This window comes from Papilio machaon, chromosome 9 (assembly GCF_912999745.1).
Source record: "Papilio machaon chromosome 9, ilPapMach1.1, whole genome shotgun sequence".
NCBI lineage: Eukaryota > Metazoa > Arthropoda > Insecta > Lepidoptera > Papilionidae > Papilio > Papilio machaon.
The window spans coordinates 1633031-1652869 of record NC_059994.1 but is presented as its reverse complement, the minus strand read 5'-3'; the positions used below and the strand labels follow the sequence as shown (position 1 = coordinate 1652869).

Here is a 19839-nt window from a genome sequence, read left to right as displayed (position 1 = left end):
AGAAAATAAAAATCAACAAGAATATTTACGTAGCTAAAATTATTATTGTTCCAAATAAAATATCAGTAACGGAATAAAAGACTTCAGGATGTAATCCAAGATGCTATTCCGTGAACGGAAGACATGGCTCATCAGCCACTATCTATAATACTATCATGGGCAGTCGTCAACTTGTCAACTAAAAAATTCTCTTATCAATTGTTATATAAAATAACTTTGTCAACAAACACTTTTAAAAAGTAGCCTATACTTCTTCAGCTCACAATTCCCGCGTGCATCAGCTACATTCAGGAAGTCTCGTCAAAATCGGTTCAGCCGTTACGGAAATTGCCTGAAACAAACGCGGCCTTGTGGACATACAAACAAAAATTTTAAAAATTGTTTTTTCGTTGTCAGCAACGCAAATACATCATTTGTGCCAAATTGTTTTTTTTTTTCGATGTTACACTTCATTTTTTATTATTTATTAATATATATAAAATAGATTATAGATTATAAAATAAGTTCAAAATAAGTACAAGTCTATTATTTTTATTTAAGCTATTTTTTCAGTTTTTTTAAACAATGGAAGTATGAAAATTGTTAATTTTTTGGAACGAATAAGCTAGCATATAATATTTTAATTAACTATTTTCTCAGTTGATCAGAATATTTAAATCTGAAATTTTCAGGTCGAATAAAATTCAAATAAAGCATATAGTTAAAAATACCTTTAATATAAAAAATAATTTGATTATAATTTCACGATACAATATTGTGATTTATTGTGTTGGTGTTGCATCAAGGTTATGTATTTTATTTGTTTATAAACTTTTGCTTCATTGTAAGCGTCGGTTGATTCATTCTCAGGTCATTCCCATGCCGATAATCGAACGGGACGCATGTCTTGTGTTAATATAATTAAATATAATTTATATTTTGTTTTAATTAACTTATTGTGAAACCAAGGAAGTGTAGTAAATCATGGAAGCGTATTTCTTCTTAGTATTGATCTGTAAGTATTATATTTTTCTAGTTTGTCAATGACACACTTTTATAATCTGTCGTATGTCGATACTAGATAAGTTCACGTGCGCAATTTACGTTTATATTTATAAAATATATACATTTTAAGTTAAACTTATTTTTTAACTTGAATATTCTTATAATTTATTAATTTTAGCAAACGTCTTAATTAACAATGTAGTCGAATTTCTTACTATAAAAGCACCGATAGCTTATTAATTGAAGATACCATATTACTATTGGGTCGATTCCGTTAAAGTTCCAATTTAAAATTTTCAATTTAACAAATAACAAATTAATCATAGCTTTTTATAAGTACAGTTCAGTCTCACACTATCATTCAGTCTGGATAGCATATGCTTAGCTTACTTTAGATACGCTACCCAGACTAGAACCACATGTTATCCATTAGTCTAACTAAATGATATATGCGAATAACCGTACGTTTCTGATACTAAAATCTTCGTTTAAAATATAATGTATTCTCAGTTTTGTCAAAGAGAGGAGCAGCTCGAAGTACTAGTGCCTTGTTATTATGTAGACCTCAAACACCTCTAATAGATCTCATGAAAAGAGGGTTTACGACATATTTTTATACAGGGTTTTTTGGTGTCAGAAATCCACGGTAAGTATTATATACTATTACAAAGTCTTGGGTTTCTCCGTCAGTAATAATAGTTATAAAGCTTTAGTATACGATATTTATATTGTTACTCGAATTGAATGCTGTCGACGTAATTCTTTTGCTAAATAATTAGTAATTGTAGTGGTCTACCTAAAATAAAATTAACTTAAATTGTTTTATTAAGTATAAAAAGTATGCTTACGTTTTATGAAACTGAATTACGGTAATTTTCACTGTAATGACAACTATACTTGTTTGTTTCAGTCTTTGATAAATATTCAAATTAACTAGTGTTGAAATTAAATATTTTACCACTTTGATAGTAAATAAATTTATAAAATAAACTAGCTGTCGCCCGCAACTCCGTCCGCGCGCAGTTAAAAAAAAAATGAAAAATAGATGTTGGCCGATTCTCAGACCTACTGAATATGCTCACAAAATTTCATGAGAATCGGACAAGCCGTTTCGGAGGAGTACGGGAACGAAAACTGTGACACGAGAATTTTATATCTATCTATATATATAAAAGAAAGTCGTGTTAGTTACACCATTTATAACTCAAGAACGGCTGAATCGATTTGACTGAAAATTAGTGGGCAGGTAGCTTAGAACCAGGAAACGGACATAGGATAATTTTTACCCCGTTTTCTATTATTTTTTAATCCGCGCGGACGGCGTTGCGGGTAAAAGCTAGTATTAGATATTTAAGGTATAAAAAATATATATTTTCAAAGGTTTATTCTTAGTATTTTAAATTATATGACGAAATTATCTACTTATTTTTCTTCAACGAACCACAAACCGCAGTGTCAAGTTAGAAGGTTGTATGCAATGAGCTGTGTCTTGTCTGATTATGATCTCTTTATAAAATCATTATTTATTACCATTATTTGATGATCTCGTAAATTAGTAATCAGAGTTATCAGCAAGCCCTGTAGCGAATGGAAGGTTGAATTTCTAATAGTCGGTTTCTGAGACCAAAATCGTCTATAAAAAATCCTCTCAAAGATATCTCTATTTTGTCAAAGATAATAACAGATATGACTGTTTTCATGTGATGATATGTTTTATACAGAGATTTTACTCTCAGAAACCAACGATAAGTGAAATAGAAATTTTTTTATTAAAAATAATTGAAAGTGTTCTAGATAAGAATCTAGATATATAAATATCAAATATACTTTTTAATCTAGCATGTAATTTGTTTCGTGAGCTCATTCACATACGTGAAATTAATTTTTTCTATACAAACACTTTTTTAACGCGCGATAAAAAAACGCCCATGCGAATGGGGGCTAAAAGGTCAGTCGGACTTATTTCAGTACTAGCTGTCGCTCGTGACTCCGTCCGCGCGGAATAAAAAAAGAAACTTACTAAGTAACCTTTGTGTTCTTGCAGATTGTATTCTACATCTGTGCCAAATTTCAACAAGATTCGTTGAGCCGTTCCGGAGATACCTTCAAACAAACATCCATCCATCCATTCATCTAAACTTTCACATCTATATATATAAAAGAAAGTCGTGTTAGTTACACTATTTATAACTCAAGAACGGCTGAATCGATTTGACTGAAAATTGGTGGGCAGGTAGCTTAGAACCAGGAAACGGACATAGGATAATTTTTACCCCGTTTTCTATTTTTTATTCCGCGCAGACGGAGTCGCGGGTAAAAGCTAGTTTATAATATTAGAAAGGTCTTTTGACTGTTACAGTTATAGGATCAGCGCTCACAGACATGGGTAATGAGTGTAACATGGCGGGCTTTTATGCTGAGCTTGGCTGCACAGCGGTGCCTGGCGCGGCTGACAACAGCACTGTTTGTCCTGACGCCTACACCTGCCCTAAACTACATCCAGATCCTAGCATGTGCTATTATAGGTAATTTTATAGATATTTTACTTGGTTATGTAATCAAAATAAGCTGATAGACCAAATTTATGTATGTATGTTCTATCACTGGATTCGACTAGATCATAAACATAACTGAAATATTTTCTACTGGAATGAAAATAAATGTGCATCTTGTTTAGTGTCAAATTAGATTTAAAATAGCGTCTGAAACTTTATATCACTATTTAAGACGGTATTTGGAAATTATTATTCAAGTTAAATATTATTTCGTTATAGAACTAAGGGCCTAACACGATAATATCCGAGAAAGTATTCGTAACGTTATCGACAAAATTTGTATAAGATTGTACAGCCAGCCCTCGGGCTTTAAGTACAACGATATAAAATTTAATATCATTTTTGACGTTATTTTGCCGTCGCGTCGTAAAACGCATATCGCAAATATTCACATTGTTTTATTCGGAGTCTTATAACCTGTAACTAATTATCATTCTTGTATTTAGTGATATATTTCACGGATATTAACAAATTTTCTAGAAATTGAATCAATGTCGAATTGCATTTCAAATGAACATTGTGAAATATTTATTGCCAAATATGTAACACGAAGGTCATTGACCTTGTGTACGATTTAAAAGGCGCAAGATTTTTATCTTCGTCATCCGACAACAAAAAGATGGTCACAAATTGACCTTTGTAATTTTTTTTGGAAAAACCACGACCTTACATCGCTTACTTTGGTGACACAACTTTGTACATAAAAACAACATTTAAATAAGCCAACAGTAGTTGTTTCTTCCTACAAGTAATGGATGAGTGAACAATATTTTTGTTGTAATAAATTATTCTTGAATCAGAAGGCTATATTAAATAACGAATATAATTTAATTTAAATGGCAGTAAAGCTTAAATTATTACACTACGATTTTCTTTGGTGTTTTCAACTTTTTTACGGTTATAAATATTTTTCAAAATTTTAGGTTTTAACATAAATAAAAAAGTTTTATATTTAAATTGGATTGCTAAATAAAATTATTCTAAAATATCTTAAAAAATATAATTCCAGAGGTGTCCCATACAAGGACCGTTCAACGATACCACAGGCAGAGGTAAAGAACCCTTGCTCGCTTGCCTGTCAGTGCAGCGTGTCCGGCAAGCCGAGTTTCGACTGCGCGGCCGTCGACTGTGTGGAGACATTCGATGACATGCAGCAGGAATGTATCAAAACATACGACTTGGAATCGTGTTGTAGTACTGGGACAGTTTGCGGTGAGTGAAAGAGAACATTTTTCATTTTAATGTATTTTTTTTTATTTAGAGTATCATCACAAAGTTGTTAATTGGTCTTTGTTAATTTTTAAAGTAATATTCAAGTAGTCATAATCAAGCAATATTTAATTTTTCAATAAAAAAAAAATGTTTTTTCTTATCGTAAGTTAAATACTGGCCATAATGCGTCATGTAATAACAATGGCCTCCTTATAAGTGCACATGACAGACGTATTCGAATGATCTATTGTCCACATTTAAATATTTGACATGCTCAGAATTCATTCCGATGTGACATCCTGATTTTAATTTCTGATAGGAAGTCCTGTTTTTTATTACCTTCTCTCAATTTATTCGTTGAATAATATTAACTAGCTCGATGTGTATGTAATGTAGTTAAATTATGCTTTGCATAATAAATATTACTAATATTATAAATGCGAATGTTTAGATGGATGGATGTTTGATGGTTTCTCCGTAACGGCTCAAGGAATATTAATGAAATTTGGCACAGTTGTAGAACATAGTCTGGAAGAACACATAGGCTACTTATAAAGTTTTTAATTCCGAGCGGACGGAGTCGCGGGGAAAGCTAATTATAAATCGATGTAGAAATGACTGTAGCCCGCGACTTCGTCAGCGTGGAATTAAAAAAAAACTGCAAAGCCTAGTGGTATTCCAGACTGTAATCACTGTTTCAAATTTCAAATCAGATCTCTTCGGCTCTTTCGAAGTGACGTAGTGACAAATATCTATAGAACCATGTATCCAAACTTTCTCATTAAAATACTTAGTGATAATTATTACCCCAGATAATTAGTTAAAGGAAGAAAAACATATTCATATTAACCCCAGACTATTGCTACTGGCAGTTTGGTTAATTGTTTTTTTTATTAATTTATCCGGTACTGCTGTTTCTTCAGGTAAAGACGCAGTGGCTGCACTAAAGACGTGCGAAGTAGACGGAAAGACTTACAGGGAAGGGGAGGCTTTCGAGCCCAAGAATAGTCGTAAGACATGCATCTGTACCGCGCAATGGAACGGCACAATTGATGACTCGGCGTCCTGCCGTGATATTAACTGCGGTTTAGAAATACATTACCAAGATAAACTATGCCAGAACTGCGCGCCTATCTTTCTAGGAAGCGATTCTGTTTGTCCCATCGCTTTTACATGTCGTGAGTATACATTTAATTTGTTTTACTACTTTATAAGTAATTGAACCCCAAACTAATTCAAATGTTACAATTAGGACCATGAAAGAAAACCTCGTGATAAAAGCTGCACATATCTTTGAATAAATGCAAAATTCTGTGTAGGACTAAATCCTACTAAAGTTTAAATTAAGATAGAATCGAACCCGAATAGTAGATAATAATATACATACATTATGCTTATTACCCTATTTAAAATTATTTATATCTATTACAGCAACAAACAGATCCATAGTCATTCGCGGATTAAACTTGCGAGGTGTAAGTTCGCAGTGCGTATTCTGGAATATGACTCTATCGGTTGGTGATGAGGTAACAGTTGACGAAGAATGTACCAAATGTACATGTAATGTACCACCTTTCGTATCGTGTACTAAGAAGATTGCCTGTAACGAATAATGTAGATGCAAAGAAGAATAAAGAGCATTCAAATTCAAATTCAAAAATCTTTATTTCGGACAACATAGATCCATATTTGATTAGTAAATTACAAAAACTAAAAACTTAGATGACTAGGGTTAGTAGAAATAGTACTAGTGGAAAATATGTATAATTTACATGTATGAAACTCTAATGCGTCATGTATATAGGAGACATCCCTTGCGGGATCATAGTCCGCACGAGATGTCTCAGCACAGGCGCCTTAGGGTCGCTAGCTATTGCTTTCAGGATGCTGTTGTCACTCTCCCGGAGCCTACTCACCAGTGACGCTAACTTTTTTCTGATAATTGCATGGAATCCGTCGGTTTGAGCCGAGCCTGGGCAAACATGACGGAGGCACTACAGAATCGGGGGAGTTTCATCATCATCCTGAAAACGTTATTATATCTTATGCGCAGGGCATCCAAAGACCTTTGGGAACAAGCAAACCACAAACTCCCCGTGTACAAGCCTTGACAATATGCTTTAAACAGTGTTATTTTGACCTGATCCGTTCATCGAGAAAATCTGCGGGCTAACATGTTCCCACGAGCCGCCAGGGCCCTGCGTTCCCTTTCAACATCGTCATCGTCTTTAAGGTCATCAGCAAGAATATGGTATTTAAATCGCGTTACCCGGTTCAATCTCGTGCCATTCAAATTGATTGGGGGTAAAAGGTCAGGACCCCTGCTGGCGGCCTTGAAGAGTATAAACTCACTCTTTTTAACATTGTACATCAGACCATGCGATGCGGCGTACTTCTCACAAACTCTTATCATCTGTCCTATAGACCCCGCAGTCGGGCCCAGCAGCGCCATATCATCCGCGTACTTATGTTGTTTACACAGACACCTCCCACGCGGCACCCTACGCGCATACTGCTGAGTTCGATTATGAGATCATTCAAATACATATTGAAGATTTTTGGAGATGTCAATCCACCCTGTCGCACACCACACTCTAACTTGTATGGCTCGGACAGACTGCCGGCCCACTTTACATAGTTTGTCTGATGACGGTACCAAAATTGGAAAATTTTTATAATTTCCACCGGTATACCCCTGTCTTCCATCTTCCTCCAAAGCACATCATAACTTACAAGATCAAAGGCCTTGGAGAGATCTAAAAAGCTAGCGTATACCGGCGTGCTCCGCGTAGTGTCATATTGAACAGTATGCTTGAGAGTCAGGATCGCGCTTTCCGTGGACAGTCCGACCCTAAAGCCAAACTGAGCATCATGAATGTGCAGATATTTACCAAGATTCGACTCAAGCATACTATCCAAAACCTTAGCTATAGTAGTGGCAAGTGAGATAGGGCGGTAATTACACTTGTCTGAAATGTCTCCTGTACTGTTTTTGACTATAGGCACAACCGTGGTCTTCATCAAATCATCGGTTAGATAGGAGTGACTAATACACATATTGAAAAACATGGATAGAACTCTAGGCAAGTGTGGCCCTGCGTATTTCAAGTGTTCGATGCTAAGCCCATCATGACCGGGAGATTTGCCTCTACGCATACAACTTATGACCTTTTTAATTTGTTTAGCGGAGAAATTGAGTAAAGGCTTCTCGCCGCACGCAACGGCCCTATCATCGATTTTTGTGGAAGAAGGACCAAGAGGCGATTTTACTTTAAAATGTGACATAAAAACATTGGCTATGTCCTTAGAGTCAGTCCTGCCGTCCATATTTGCTGGAAGGCCAGGCTTAACATCAAGATTACCTGTGGACTTCCAAAATTTTTTAAAATCCTTGTCCGCCCTTTGTTTGGCAATGGAGTCCATTTTAATTTGCTCTTGGTGGTTCTTACTCCACTTAAGCCGACTTTTAAAAATCTTCCGCGACTCACACATTTGGTCATAAACAGAGCCAAAATTTGGTCTATTAAGAGCATTCCATTCCTGAAACTTAAGCCTTGCCTCCCTGTGCGCTTTTCGCACATGCTTATTCCAGCCGCAAACTCTAACTCCATGATGTCGTTTTAAAGTCGATTTCTTACAGGTTTGTACGGCTGCGTCGGTAATCACATCAATTAATTTAGTGTACATTTATCCAAAACTGTGGTATGCTCATATAGATTACATGACCCGTAAGCGCATTTTGTAAAATCTTCAGGAAAATCAACACTTCGCAATCCCTCGTTGCACAGTATTTGGAATCTGGCTATCTGACGTTTGTCACGCTCACCCCACCGTATAGCAGAGCGTGGAACATCCGGGGTCGCAATCACAGGCTTAATATCTCCTAACTTACTTTCAAGAAATATAGGTAAATGGTCAGATACAAATATGTCTTCGACTATACCTACGTTTACAACGGTTTGCCAGGCTGCTTGAGAAACAACACAATGATCCAGCCAGCTCCGCGTACCATGATAGGTGTCATAAAAAGTAAACGAGCTAGAATCAAATCCCAAAAATTCTACATCCGCACACAACCAAGACCTCTCCCCACAAAAACTACTCAGCTCCGAATAGAACAATTGACCAGGATGGGCATTCATATCTCCGAGAATAAAAACAGTCTGTGTATTGTTGCTTTCTACAATTGCGTTAATCTCGCTCAAAACTTCTGTGAAAATAGGTAGACTGTGTCTGGATTTTGTGGGCATATAGACAGAAAAGACCAGGACAGAACGGCCATCTAAGGACGCATTAATAGCTATTAATCTGGAACTAGAACATTCAATAACCGATACATTATTAAAGACTCCTTTCCTCCATAAAATGGCTACGCCCCCGTATGGCCGTCCGATCAACAATTCACCACTGTCGATAGCACTTTTACCAGTATATTCAAAATCAGGTGATACTGTACCTAAAAGCGGAATATCATGATTAAAAAGCCACGTCTCTTGGAGACAGATTAAATTCGAACAATTACATAATTTTCTAATATCATCAATAGAACTTTTAAAGTTTTTACAGTTAAAAGTCGTAAATTTACAAATTTTGTTTGTTCCTTCTACCATCATTTAGTATACTATTAACTAACTGTACCATTACTATTATCGTGCTTTGATTCATACTTAAAATGAACAAAGCGGCGAAAAAATACCATCAGGCCAAAAATCATCATTTAAGAATAAATTAAGCTTAGTTTTAGAGACATATAGTTTATATGAGTTATACTTTGTATTCTTTTTCATTTTTATTATTTTAAATGATACAGTTTCACCTGTCTTATCTCTAATGTAAGTGACAATGTCTTCCTCACAAGTCTCTTTACACAATTTGTGTATTGTTTTGTGCTCGATTTATCTATATAGAAATGTTCGTTTTCCTTATCTTATAGCAAGGTTTCTCAAAATAGGGTTTGCGAAGGCTTGAATAGGTTTGTCATTCGAAGGCTTCCGACATGAATTGAAATGAAAATCATAGTTTCTTTGACAGTCAATTATACTATTGTCTTTAGTGGATGGGGGTTTAATTAGTTAATAAATGGGTTCACAATCAAATGCAAACTTTCGTGGGTTCAAGGTTCGAGGTTCATGGAGCTAAACTTTTGAGTAACCCTGTCCTATTAGGCATAAATGCTAAAATGTTCGTTTTTACTTATATAAGCACACTATTTTATTGCATAAATTATTGCATCCTTTTTGAGTTGTTAATATTAAGTAAGTTTATTTTTAAAAGAAGATTTGAAAGCGATAGGTTTATCGAATTTTGATAACTTGAGGTCAATAACAGAAAATAACGATTTTAAGAATTAAAAAAAAAAGAATGTACTCGAAATAATTAAAAAAAAAAAAACAATATTATTTATTGAAACTTTTTATATTTCGCTTGTATTATTTATAAGTACTTAATTATCTACTGTCCATAGAAGAATTAAAAAAAAAATATAAAAAAAAACTTAAAATACGTCAAGTAAATATTAAATAGGGATATTTACAATTATGTACAAAGCATATACACAGCCTTAAGAGGACTTTTATGAAATAACTTAAATCTTAATAAATTTTGTGACGACTTAGTTATGTGTACTTAAGATAAAATTTTAAATGCAATAAAAAAACATGCCTTAAATATTTAAAACATTATCTAATGAATATGTATGAAAATTAGCTTACGTCAAATATACTATATATACTTATTTAGGAACGTTAGAATAATATTTGGCAGTATTTTTATATTCTTACTCTAGAGATATAATGTAACATAAGATTAGTTTAGTTTAATACATTCTATTGTTTTGGCTAATTAATATTGAGCACTGCCATTGCACTTTTGTGACAGAATTTTGGCGGCAAAACAACTGTCATACTTATTATTAATTCTACAATTATTTTAACTTTGCCTTTGTACTTCATTAAAATATAAGAATCTTTTAATTCTTATTATTTATTTTTATTGTTATATTTTTAATTATGACACGAAAATTGTTTAATGCAAATTGTGAAGATTTGTTTGAGAGGTTATGTTCTTTTTTTAATTCAGTTTAACTGAAGCAAGCCAAACCCAGTTCAATGCGGAACTTCTGGTTCCTTCTACCAACATCTCTGACGGCTACATCCAGGAGTGGCAGACGCCCAGGCTTATCTGTTTCGTACTGTAGAACAGTTTCTGCCCATTCTTGTTTCTTGTACTGAAATTGATGACAAGATTGCTTAATTTTGATTCTAAATGCTAGTGCGGGTATTATGTTATGCACAAATAAATTATGTTATTATATAATTAGGTATGAATAATGCATGAATACCTAAATGGTGATAAGTTGGTCTAGAAAATAAAACTGGAAGAAAGCAGTGTATGGAAGATTTTTTCAATATCTGGATACTACGGATCCAACTGATATTTGTGCAGAATCTTGAAACTCTTCATCATCAGACATGTCTTATGAAGTATACATTTTAAAAGTTACCTGACAGTTATCCAGTAAAGCTTTGTATCTAAGCCTGTTGTTAGCTTTGGGCAGGATCTCAGCGTCGTTGTAAGCAAGGAGCTTGAGTCCATGTCTATAGTTATGTGTTGCCGGGTCGTAGTAACCGATTGTATTAACGCAGTGCAGTGTCACGTTCTGAACAGCGCGCGATGACATCAACTGAAGATATGTCAGTTGGCTATGCTCCGCTTTGTACGATATCTGAAACATGGACGATTGCAATGCTTGTAAAAATCACATGTACAGCGTTAATAAAGCTTTACCTACTGGTTCCAACTTGAAAGATATATTATTATAAGTTTCGAAACGTTATAAATGTTTTGTTTTTTATAAAAGAAAAAGACTAAGAATGCGCTTGTTTACACAAATTACCGTAAATCCATCTTCTATCTCACTGAGCCACGCCTCGTGTTCTTTGCCTTTGTAAACAATGTCCTGGGATTGCATCGGCTTCGGGAACACGCAACTGGCACCAGTAGACATGTCACAGTGCACTAATATGGCGTCGTTCATGTCACCGCCATTCGGATCGATCCAATATTGGCCTGGAAATTTATTTTAGATAAATAAGAAAGAATATTCGGAAATTATTACAATCCTATTTTTTGTTGACAAGCTCTATTAATATAAATAAAGATCTGTAAAGCTGACTTACCACTCTCAAATTCTGGATAGTGATATTTAATATCTCCACAAGTTTTCGCCGGTGCTTCCTTTGTGCCGTCAGGTTTGAGGAATTTGTTGAGAGACACTTTGAGCTGTTCGTAAGCTTTCATCACTATCTTTTTGCGCTCCGCAGGCGACATATCGTCTTTAAAGAACCGCGGCGGCAAGCTATTTGGATCATCTCCCAATGGATCGGGACCTTTGATTGAACCTAAAATAATATGATTGCATATTGTAATATTTGATGTACCAATCTGTAAAGAACATTGTTAACAAGTTACCTTGTTGAAGCATAGCAGCAATAGCAGCAGCGTCGTAGGCCAGGCCCTCACCAGGCAAACCCGGGGGCCCGGGGGGACCAGCCGGACCCGGCGCCCCGTGCCTACCCGATTCTCCCGGAGGCCCTCGTCCTCCAGGCGGTCCCATTGGCCCTTGAGGACCTGGACTGCCATCACGTCCAGGTGTTCCTGAAATATACACAAATGTTAATTGTTAGTTCCTGGTACGATATTCGTCTTTAACTTTAGCTTAATTCAGTAATTACCTCTCGGTCCCACATCTCCATCTTTCCCTGGAGGACCAATTGGTCCAGGTAGGCCCCTCTCCCCCTGTCTTCCAGGTGCTCCCACCATGCCAGGTAGTCCCGGTAAGCCCGCGTGTCCCTTAGCGCCGTCTGATCCTGCCTCCCCGCGCTCTCCTTTGGACCCATCCAGCCCTGGCGGCCCTTGCTTTCCGGACGGACCTTGAGGACCATCAACTCCGGGGGGTCCCGGCTCGCCACGAAGACCTCGCTCGCCTGCCTGTCCTGGAGGTCCTGATTGCCCAGGTGGACCCTAAAATTTTGTGTTATTAAAATTAAGATTAAACTTTCTACTGAGACTTAGTAATTATGAATAACTTCCACAAAACCGAACATTTGTGATAATAGATACATTTAAGAACACAACAGAAACAAGCTAATGCACCTGCATTCCAGGCGGCCCTGCAGGTCCCGATGCTCCCGGCTGACCCGTCGGTCCTTTATCTCCTGGTCTTCCGGGTATTCCAGGCTGCCCGAGTTTACCCGGTCTTCCTTCTGGTCCTGGTTCTCCCATTGGTCCTGGGGGACCCTGTGAACCAGTCGGTCCCACTGGTCCCGGTGCTCCGTCTGAACCCGGTTTGCCTGGTGCTCCGTTTTCACCCTGGAATTAAAATGTTTTATTATAAGCATAAATACATTTTATAAAAATAAATTCTTTACTTAAATAGTCATACTTGCGGTCCTCGTTGCCCTTGTGGTCCCGGTGGTCCCGCCATGCCAGGCAAACCACTCGGTCCCCTTTCGCCAGCTGGTCCAGACGGTCCAACGGGGCCTTGCGGTCCGATCTCTCCTTCACTTCCTCTCTCACCCTTAGGGCCTTCAGGGCCCGGCGCACCAGTTAAACCGATAGGTCCTAACGGGCCAGGTCTACCAGGATCTCCAGCAGCACCTTTAGCTCCTGGAATACCAGGAGGTCCGGCTTGGCCAGGACTTCCTTGGGGACCCTATAAAATACAACAATTTAACATAATTGTTACGTTAAAAAATGGAAAGTCATTTATATCCAGGACTATATTATTTATTGAGATTGCCTAGAACATTGATTTAGGTACTGTGAGGCTCTAACACGAAATATTTTCGATGAGCAATTTCGTAACGTCATCGAAAAATATGTCTAAATTTGAATTAGATTTGTCGTTAAACTTTACTAATACAAATTTTCGTGCTAGGCCCTTTGTACAGTAAAAGCGTAGATTCTTCAATAAAAATAATAATTAAACTAAACTCATAAGATAACATAAAATATTTGTGCATACTAATATTATTTATTACCTGTGGTCCTAATTCACCTGGTCTTCCAGGTAGACCAGCGCGACCAATGTCTCCCTTGAGTCCCTGTTCCCCTCGGGATCCCTTAGCTCCGGGCAGACCAGCTAGACCTCTTTGTCCGGTCTCGCCAGGGATACCTAATTTCCAAATATTTAATATTTTTTAAATATATATAAAACTTTGAACTTGATTATTATTTAAATAACGTACTATAAAATTTAATTTATTACAGCATTGTTAATACTAATAATAAAAAATAAAATTACCTGGGTTACCAGGCGACCCTTGTTGCCCCTTTGCTCCCATGTAACCTCTATCGCCCTTTAAGCCCGGCATGCCCGTCAAACCAGGTGGTCCAGGGAGACCCGGAGATCCTTGTAATCCCGGCTGACCCCTTTCACCCTGAGATCCCGGTGCCCCGGGTTCTCCAGGTACTCCCGGGGTACCAGGTTCTCCTCTTTCAGCTGGTTCACCCGGATGTCCTTGTGGACCGACAGGGCCTTGAGGGCCTTGCTCTCCCTGCCGTCCTAAAAATACACAATACATAAGGTGCATAAGAAAATCGCTATAGATTTTTAGTGTTATGTTAATCGTTCAAGTTTAATATGACAAAGTCATTTATAATTAACGTCGATTAGAAGTCTAAACTAGACTCTACTAAATTATAAAACGCAACCTAAACACCCTAAATTATTTTAGTTTTATTTTCTTGCATACCTGGCGGCCCATCATTCCCTTGGGGTCCAGCGGCACCTCTCTCGCCCTTCTCCCCAGGTAAACCAGTCATACCACGAGGCCCGGGGAGTCCCATTGCGCCGAGCTGACCTGGATGACCCTTACTGCCCTTAAGTCCCTCTGGTCCCTGTGAAATTTTATTAATGTTCTTGTTTAAGTATTAACAACTGATTCATACAACAAATAAACAGAGACTGTTGAAACATTAATTGATAGTACAATGCCAACACAAATTGCTCACAACTTGGTAAAGTTTTTGTAACTTATGTCGTATCTAAATTTTGAGAGAAATATTAGAAAACACGTTCAAAGCGAGTAATTAATGATAAAAGTCACTGTAGATCGTGCTTGTGAATTAATTATGACGACTAAGATATTTAAAGTAACTTCTTGTAAGATAAAATTTTTTTAGAAATATGAATGAACAGGATAACTTTTTACTCAAAAGTGTACAGAGGCAGAAAACAAAACATTATTATTCTGAAATAACAAGTACTATCTTCACAAAATTTTTATTTTTCCAAAAGATTCTTCAGTGAGGAGTTCCAAGCAAACAAGGTTGAGCAAGGAACCTATCCGGTCAGCAATCCAACGTTCCCATATGATTTTTTTTATAAATGTTTCCGTAATATTTAAATTAGGTTGTAGATGTAAAAGAGTATGGTGTAAGGTCTCACCGGTGGTCCGTCTGCTCCTTGTGCTCCTGTCTCTCCCTTTTCTCCCGGTGTGCCGGGCTGACCAGGGAGTCCTCGTTCTCCAGTGAACCCTCTTTCTCCTCGCGGACCTGTCGACCCCGGGGGTCCAGCCGGCCCCGCGATTCCTGGCTCGCCTTCTTTTCCTGGAGATCCAGGTAAACCGGCAGCTCCTGGCATTCCCTGAATGAAAAAAACAACGAGATTATGAGATATGACCTAAACATGCATAGATAATAGCCAATGTTAAAATATTATTATATTACCGGAAAGCCAGTTGGGCCAGGTGGTCCCTGAGGTCCTCTTTCTCCTGCTGGTCCACTCGTACCTTGAGGTCCTTGAATTCCTGGACTACCATCTCGACCAGCATCGCCTTTCGGTCCTTGCTGACCTTGTTGTCCCGGTTCGCCGTCTTTACCAGGTTCACCCTAAAATTAATAATTTAGACTAATACAGATTATCTCCAAAATCAGTATACGTAGAAATAATTGTATTAGCAAATTATATTTACTTGTAAACCTCTTTCCCCGGGACTGCCCATCGATCCAGGAGGACCTTGTAAACCTTGAAGCCCTTGTTCTCCGGGCCTTCCATCAGCACCGGGGATTCCTCTTTCTCCAGGCGGGCCGGATTTTCCAGCCATACCAGGCCTTCCAACTAGGCCTCTCTGACCTTGCAAACCTTGAGGTCCAGGTCTTCCAGCGTCACCCGTGCTCCCTTTTGGTCCAGGTAAACCTACGCCTCCTCTTTCACCTGGCTGGCCTTTCTGTCCAATAGGCCCATCGGAACCAGGAAGACCTCTCATTCCTGGTAATCCACGGTCTCCTTGAGGTCCAATACTTCCAGCTGGGCCGCGTAGACCTCTTTTTCCGCGCTTTCCTTCAGGCCCTAAAGAGCCAGGTAAACCACGCGGACCTTGGGCGCCTGTTTCTCCTCTAATACCAGCTTCCCCTTTAGCACCTCTCTCTCCCGGTTGTCCCTATAACATAAACCGCATTTGTCAAATTTAAGTAGACAAAAATGAAGCTCTGAAATTTAAAAATATTTGTCATACCGGCATTCCTTTAGTACCAGGGATCCCTGGATCGCCAGCTATACCAGGTGTTCCTCTAGGTCCGGGAAAACCTTGCGGTCCCGAGGGTCCAGTTTGACCCTGAACTCCTTTCTCTCCCGGTGTACCATCTCGTCCCGCTAGTCCAGGTGCTCCTATCTCACCAGGCTGACCCGGACGTCCAGCTTCCCCACGAGGCCCTTGGAGACCTTGACTTCCTTTGGGTCCAACTAGTCCTTGTTCCCCCTTTATTCCCGGAGCTCCGGGAAAACCCGGTGAGCCTGGTTTACCAGCGTTACCCTTTAAATAAAAAAATGTCATTAGTCGTTTTCTTTATTTTCTAGAAGATAGCCAGATTAAACTTCAAAAGTTTTATTCGATAAACTATTGCAGAATTTTTACAGTTAAAATTCAGGTTTTGAAATTTTTCGTTGATAACTCTTAATCCTTAATAAAACTCTTACCACTAATCCCGGAGAGCCCGGCGCTCCGTCAACACCTCGCATGCCCGGTGGACCCGGAGGGCCTTCACGGCCTCGCTCCCCACGGGGACCTACAGGACCCTAAATCACAGAAAAAACAATAAGAGGCGCGCTTTATGAAAGCTTATAAACTGACAAGTATTAATTGTTGACACTTTAAATATTTGTTGGAAAAAAAGATTACTGTGCGTCAATATTTGAGCATTACATACCACTGGCCCCGTGGGCCCCATTTGCCCCGGAAGGCCTGTAGGCCCTTTTTCTCCAGGAAAACCTTGCTCGCCTTTAGCGCCGTCTTTGCCGTCAAATCCACGATGACCTTTCAAACCCTGTATTCCTGGAACGCCTGGGGCTCCTCTTGGACCCGTTTGTCCTGTTGCTCCTGCTGGACCGGGCTCGCCATCTTCACCCGGAGATCCCTAAATAATTAAATTAATTTCAAATGAGAGGTAAAGATTAAAAACTATATTCTATTATACTAATGGTAAATAGTGATACTTACGTCCTTGCCAGGAAGACCCGGCGGCCCTCTTTCTCCAGGTGGCCCTAGTGGTCCCGGTAGACCAGGCTCTCCAGGTTCACCGCGAGGTCCTTGGAAACCTTGTGGTCCCGGGGGACCTTGAGGGCCTGTGATGAGAACAAGTTGCACTTAATATTAAATAAAATTCTAAAAAAAGTTTAGTGTCACAGATACAAAATAAAACGTACCTGGAATTCCTCGTATACCGGGAGCGCCCACTGGCGCTTGCATGTACTGGTAAGGGTCAAAGGCAGGTCCTTTATCGCCGCCAGCCGTAGCCGCCAGTTGTGCGAGGTAAGCATTGACCTGCACACCGTTATCTTTAATTAATTGAGATTAGTTTGAGGAGAGACGACAAAATGCACACAATCCGTTAAAAATCAGCGATCGTGTAGAATTAAGCTAGTGCTACTTTACATCAGGCATAGGGCCTGCCGGTCCCGGTGAGCCCGGCGCACCCGGCACGCCGCTGATACCCGGTGCTCCGGGCGGTCCTGAGGGACCGTCATCACCCGGCGGTCCTTGCACACCTCTCACTGGTGGATTCGGTAAGGCGCCGGCGTTGTATATCGGTCTACTGGTTGCAGGCGCTGGGAAAGGAACAACTCGGTAAAATCCTATTTACGGAGATCTTTGAAGTACTTCAATGTGACAAACTTACGTATCAGACAGGCAGGTATGACGGAGCAGTTCATGCGAGCGAGATGGCACTGACAGAGCGTGCAGTTGTCTCGCTTCCATGTCTCGCCCTCCAGGTACGTCCTGCCAGAATCCACACAGCGGTTCGGAGGCGGAACTGTCGTTATAATATGAACGATAATAGTTTATAACTTGAAAAGTAACCTAGTTAAAGTTTTTATAATTAACATATGCAAATCAATAACAACCTCTGGTTACAGGTAAAGTCGGCGGTCTTCGGGGTCCAGGAGTACCTATAACAAAGATTATTCATATTCAAATGAGGAGCTAGAGCAAAACACAGAACTCGGTACAAAATGATTTTCATCCGAAACGACGGTTTCAAAGTACATAATTTACTTAAAAGGCAGTTTATAATATAAATCAAATGAAACTTACTCGTTGTTGACTGTGATGTAAAGTCACGTTCTGCGATAATAGCTGTAAACAATAATTTTAATAAGTAAGTTATATAAATAAGTAGTTGTCGCCCGCGACTCTGGCCGCGCAGAATTAGAAAAAGAAACCTAATAAGAAACCTACGTGAGGCTCCAGACTATGCTCTACATCTATGAAAAATTTCAGCGAGATCAATGCAGCCGTACTGGGGATACCTTCAAACATACATCCATTCATCTAAACATTCGCATTGATAATATTAGTAATATTTTACTCACCAAATCCTGTAAAGCAAGCCAAGCATGGTATAAGGCAAGAAAGACGCAAAAGCACATCAACTGCTTACAAATTCATCACCCAATAGTTACGAAATTGAACAAAGAATTAGAAGAATTGAAAAATTTGTTCTTACCATTCTCATCCTCCCCGAAAGGATTGTAGTCATCGTAATTAACGAGGTCAGACTCCTGTGCTTGCGGCAGGTCCAGGTCGTCGCGCGAGGCCTCCGCCAGATCCTTGCTGGCTACCTGCAGCACCAGCAGTGCCACGCACGCCGCCGTCGACCACCACGACATACTGCGCCTGCGCAACCGTTACCGATTGTATTAGTAAACATTAAAGACCCTAAATATCGATTAATATCAATAGACAGAAGAAGACTAAACTTTCAATCTCGTAGAAAGCTTTTAATGAAAACACTGCCCGATTTTTTTTCTATTTTCTACTTTTCGATGAATTTCAAAGTATTCAATATACTAATGCTCCAACAAGGTATAGAAATATCACAGTTTCTTAGAATATCTTTAAAATATTGAGAAAAGGAGGTGATTATTAAATATAGCGTATATTAAGGACCTTTTCCTTCGAATTAGAACTTTTATTTTACGAAAGCTCGTTGTGTTATAACATGTTCACTTTATAAATGTCACCGGCGATTTAGTTCACCAGTGATCTCACACAGTAACCGAAATGGGTCACCAGTATACATTTCAGTTAAGTTCATGTTTAATTTGTCAGACTATAATAGAAACGTCTAACGATAGCTCTGTAAGGAATTCTCGTGAGACAGATTTAATTGACATCATAGGTTTTTCTACATTCCGAATGAGAGTGAAATCATTGTACCTATATGCTATGCAAAAAGGTTGAGACATTTCTTTGCTTCTGCTGCATCTGTAGACTAAACAGTTTGTATATTTTAAAAATATATTAATGTATTTACATAATTTCAATTCGGTATAAAAATGTATGAAGTACAACATTTATACATAGCATCAAGACAATTATAGACTTGCCTTGATATGTTGATTTGTATTCAATTTATCAACATTAACAATTGTCCTAATTATTCTATGACATGTCGACCGTTTAATAAAATTCCGAATTCAAAACGAAAACAACAAATCAATTGGACCACAGAGTATACGTCAGCGTAGAACCATTAGAATGGAACGTGTCCCACTGACCTCTACTCAGCCAACCTATATGACATC

At 38.4% G+C, this 19839-nt stretch overlaps 2 protein-coding genes across 3 annotated transcripts; one reads left to right on the top strand and one right to left on the bottom strand.

Annotated features, from left to right (window-relative positions):
- The first annotated feature begins 833 nt into the window (after positions 1-833).
- Positions 834-6653, top strand: LOC106712874. 2 transcript variants are annotated; one of them, XM_014505546.2, is made up of 5 exons: positions 834-994; positions 3344-3509; positions 4549-4751; positions 5675-5929; positions 6183-6653. In XM_014505546.2, the coding sequence occupies exons 1-5, from the start codon at positions 964-966 to the stop codon at positions 6362-6364; spliced, it is 837 nt and encodes a 278-aa protein (XP_014361032.2). In that variant the 5' UTR covers positions 834-963; the 3' UTR covers positions 6365-6653. The 2 variants fall into 2 exon arrangements, with proteins under 2 accessions (XP_014361032.2, XP_045535346.1); XM_045679390.1 differs by having other exon boundaries at positions 3326-3509.
- Positions 6654-10729: 4076 nt separating this feature from the next.
- On the bottom strand, positions 10730-18922 carry LOC106712876 (collagen alpha-1(I) chain-like). Its single transcript, XM_014505549.2, has 24 exons — positions 18759-18922; positions 18347-18388; positions 18157-18201; positions 17931-18065; positions 17687-17859; positions 17458-17575; positions 17252-17376; positions 16962-17168; positions 16732-16830; positions 16271-16567; positions 15728-16195; positions 15483-15644; positions 15202-15399; positions 14507-14651; positions 14056-14316; positions 13793-13926; positions 13195-13464; positions 12906-13121; positions 12485-12773; positions 12222-12407; positions 11930-12151; positions 11647-11819; positions 11254-11475; positions 10730-10977 (listed from the first exon to the last, which is right to left on the bottom strand). The coding sequence occupies exons 1-24, from the start codon at positions 18919-18921 to the stop codon at positions 10831-10833; spliced, it is 4497 nt and encodes a 1498-aa protein (XP_014361035.2). The 5' UTR covers position 18922; the 3' UTR covers positions 10730-10830.
- Positions 18923-19839: the final 917 nt, after the last annotated feature.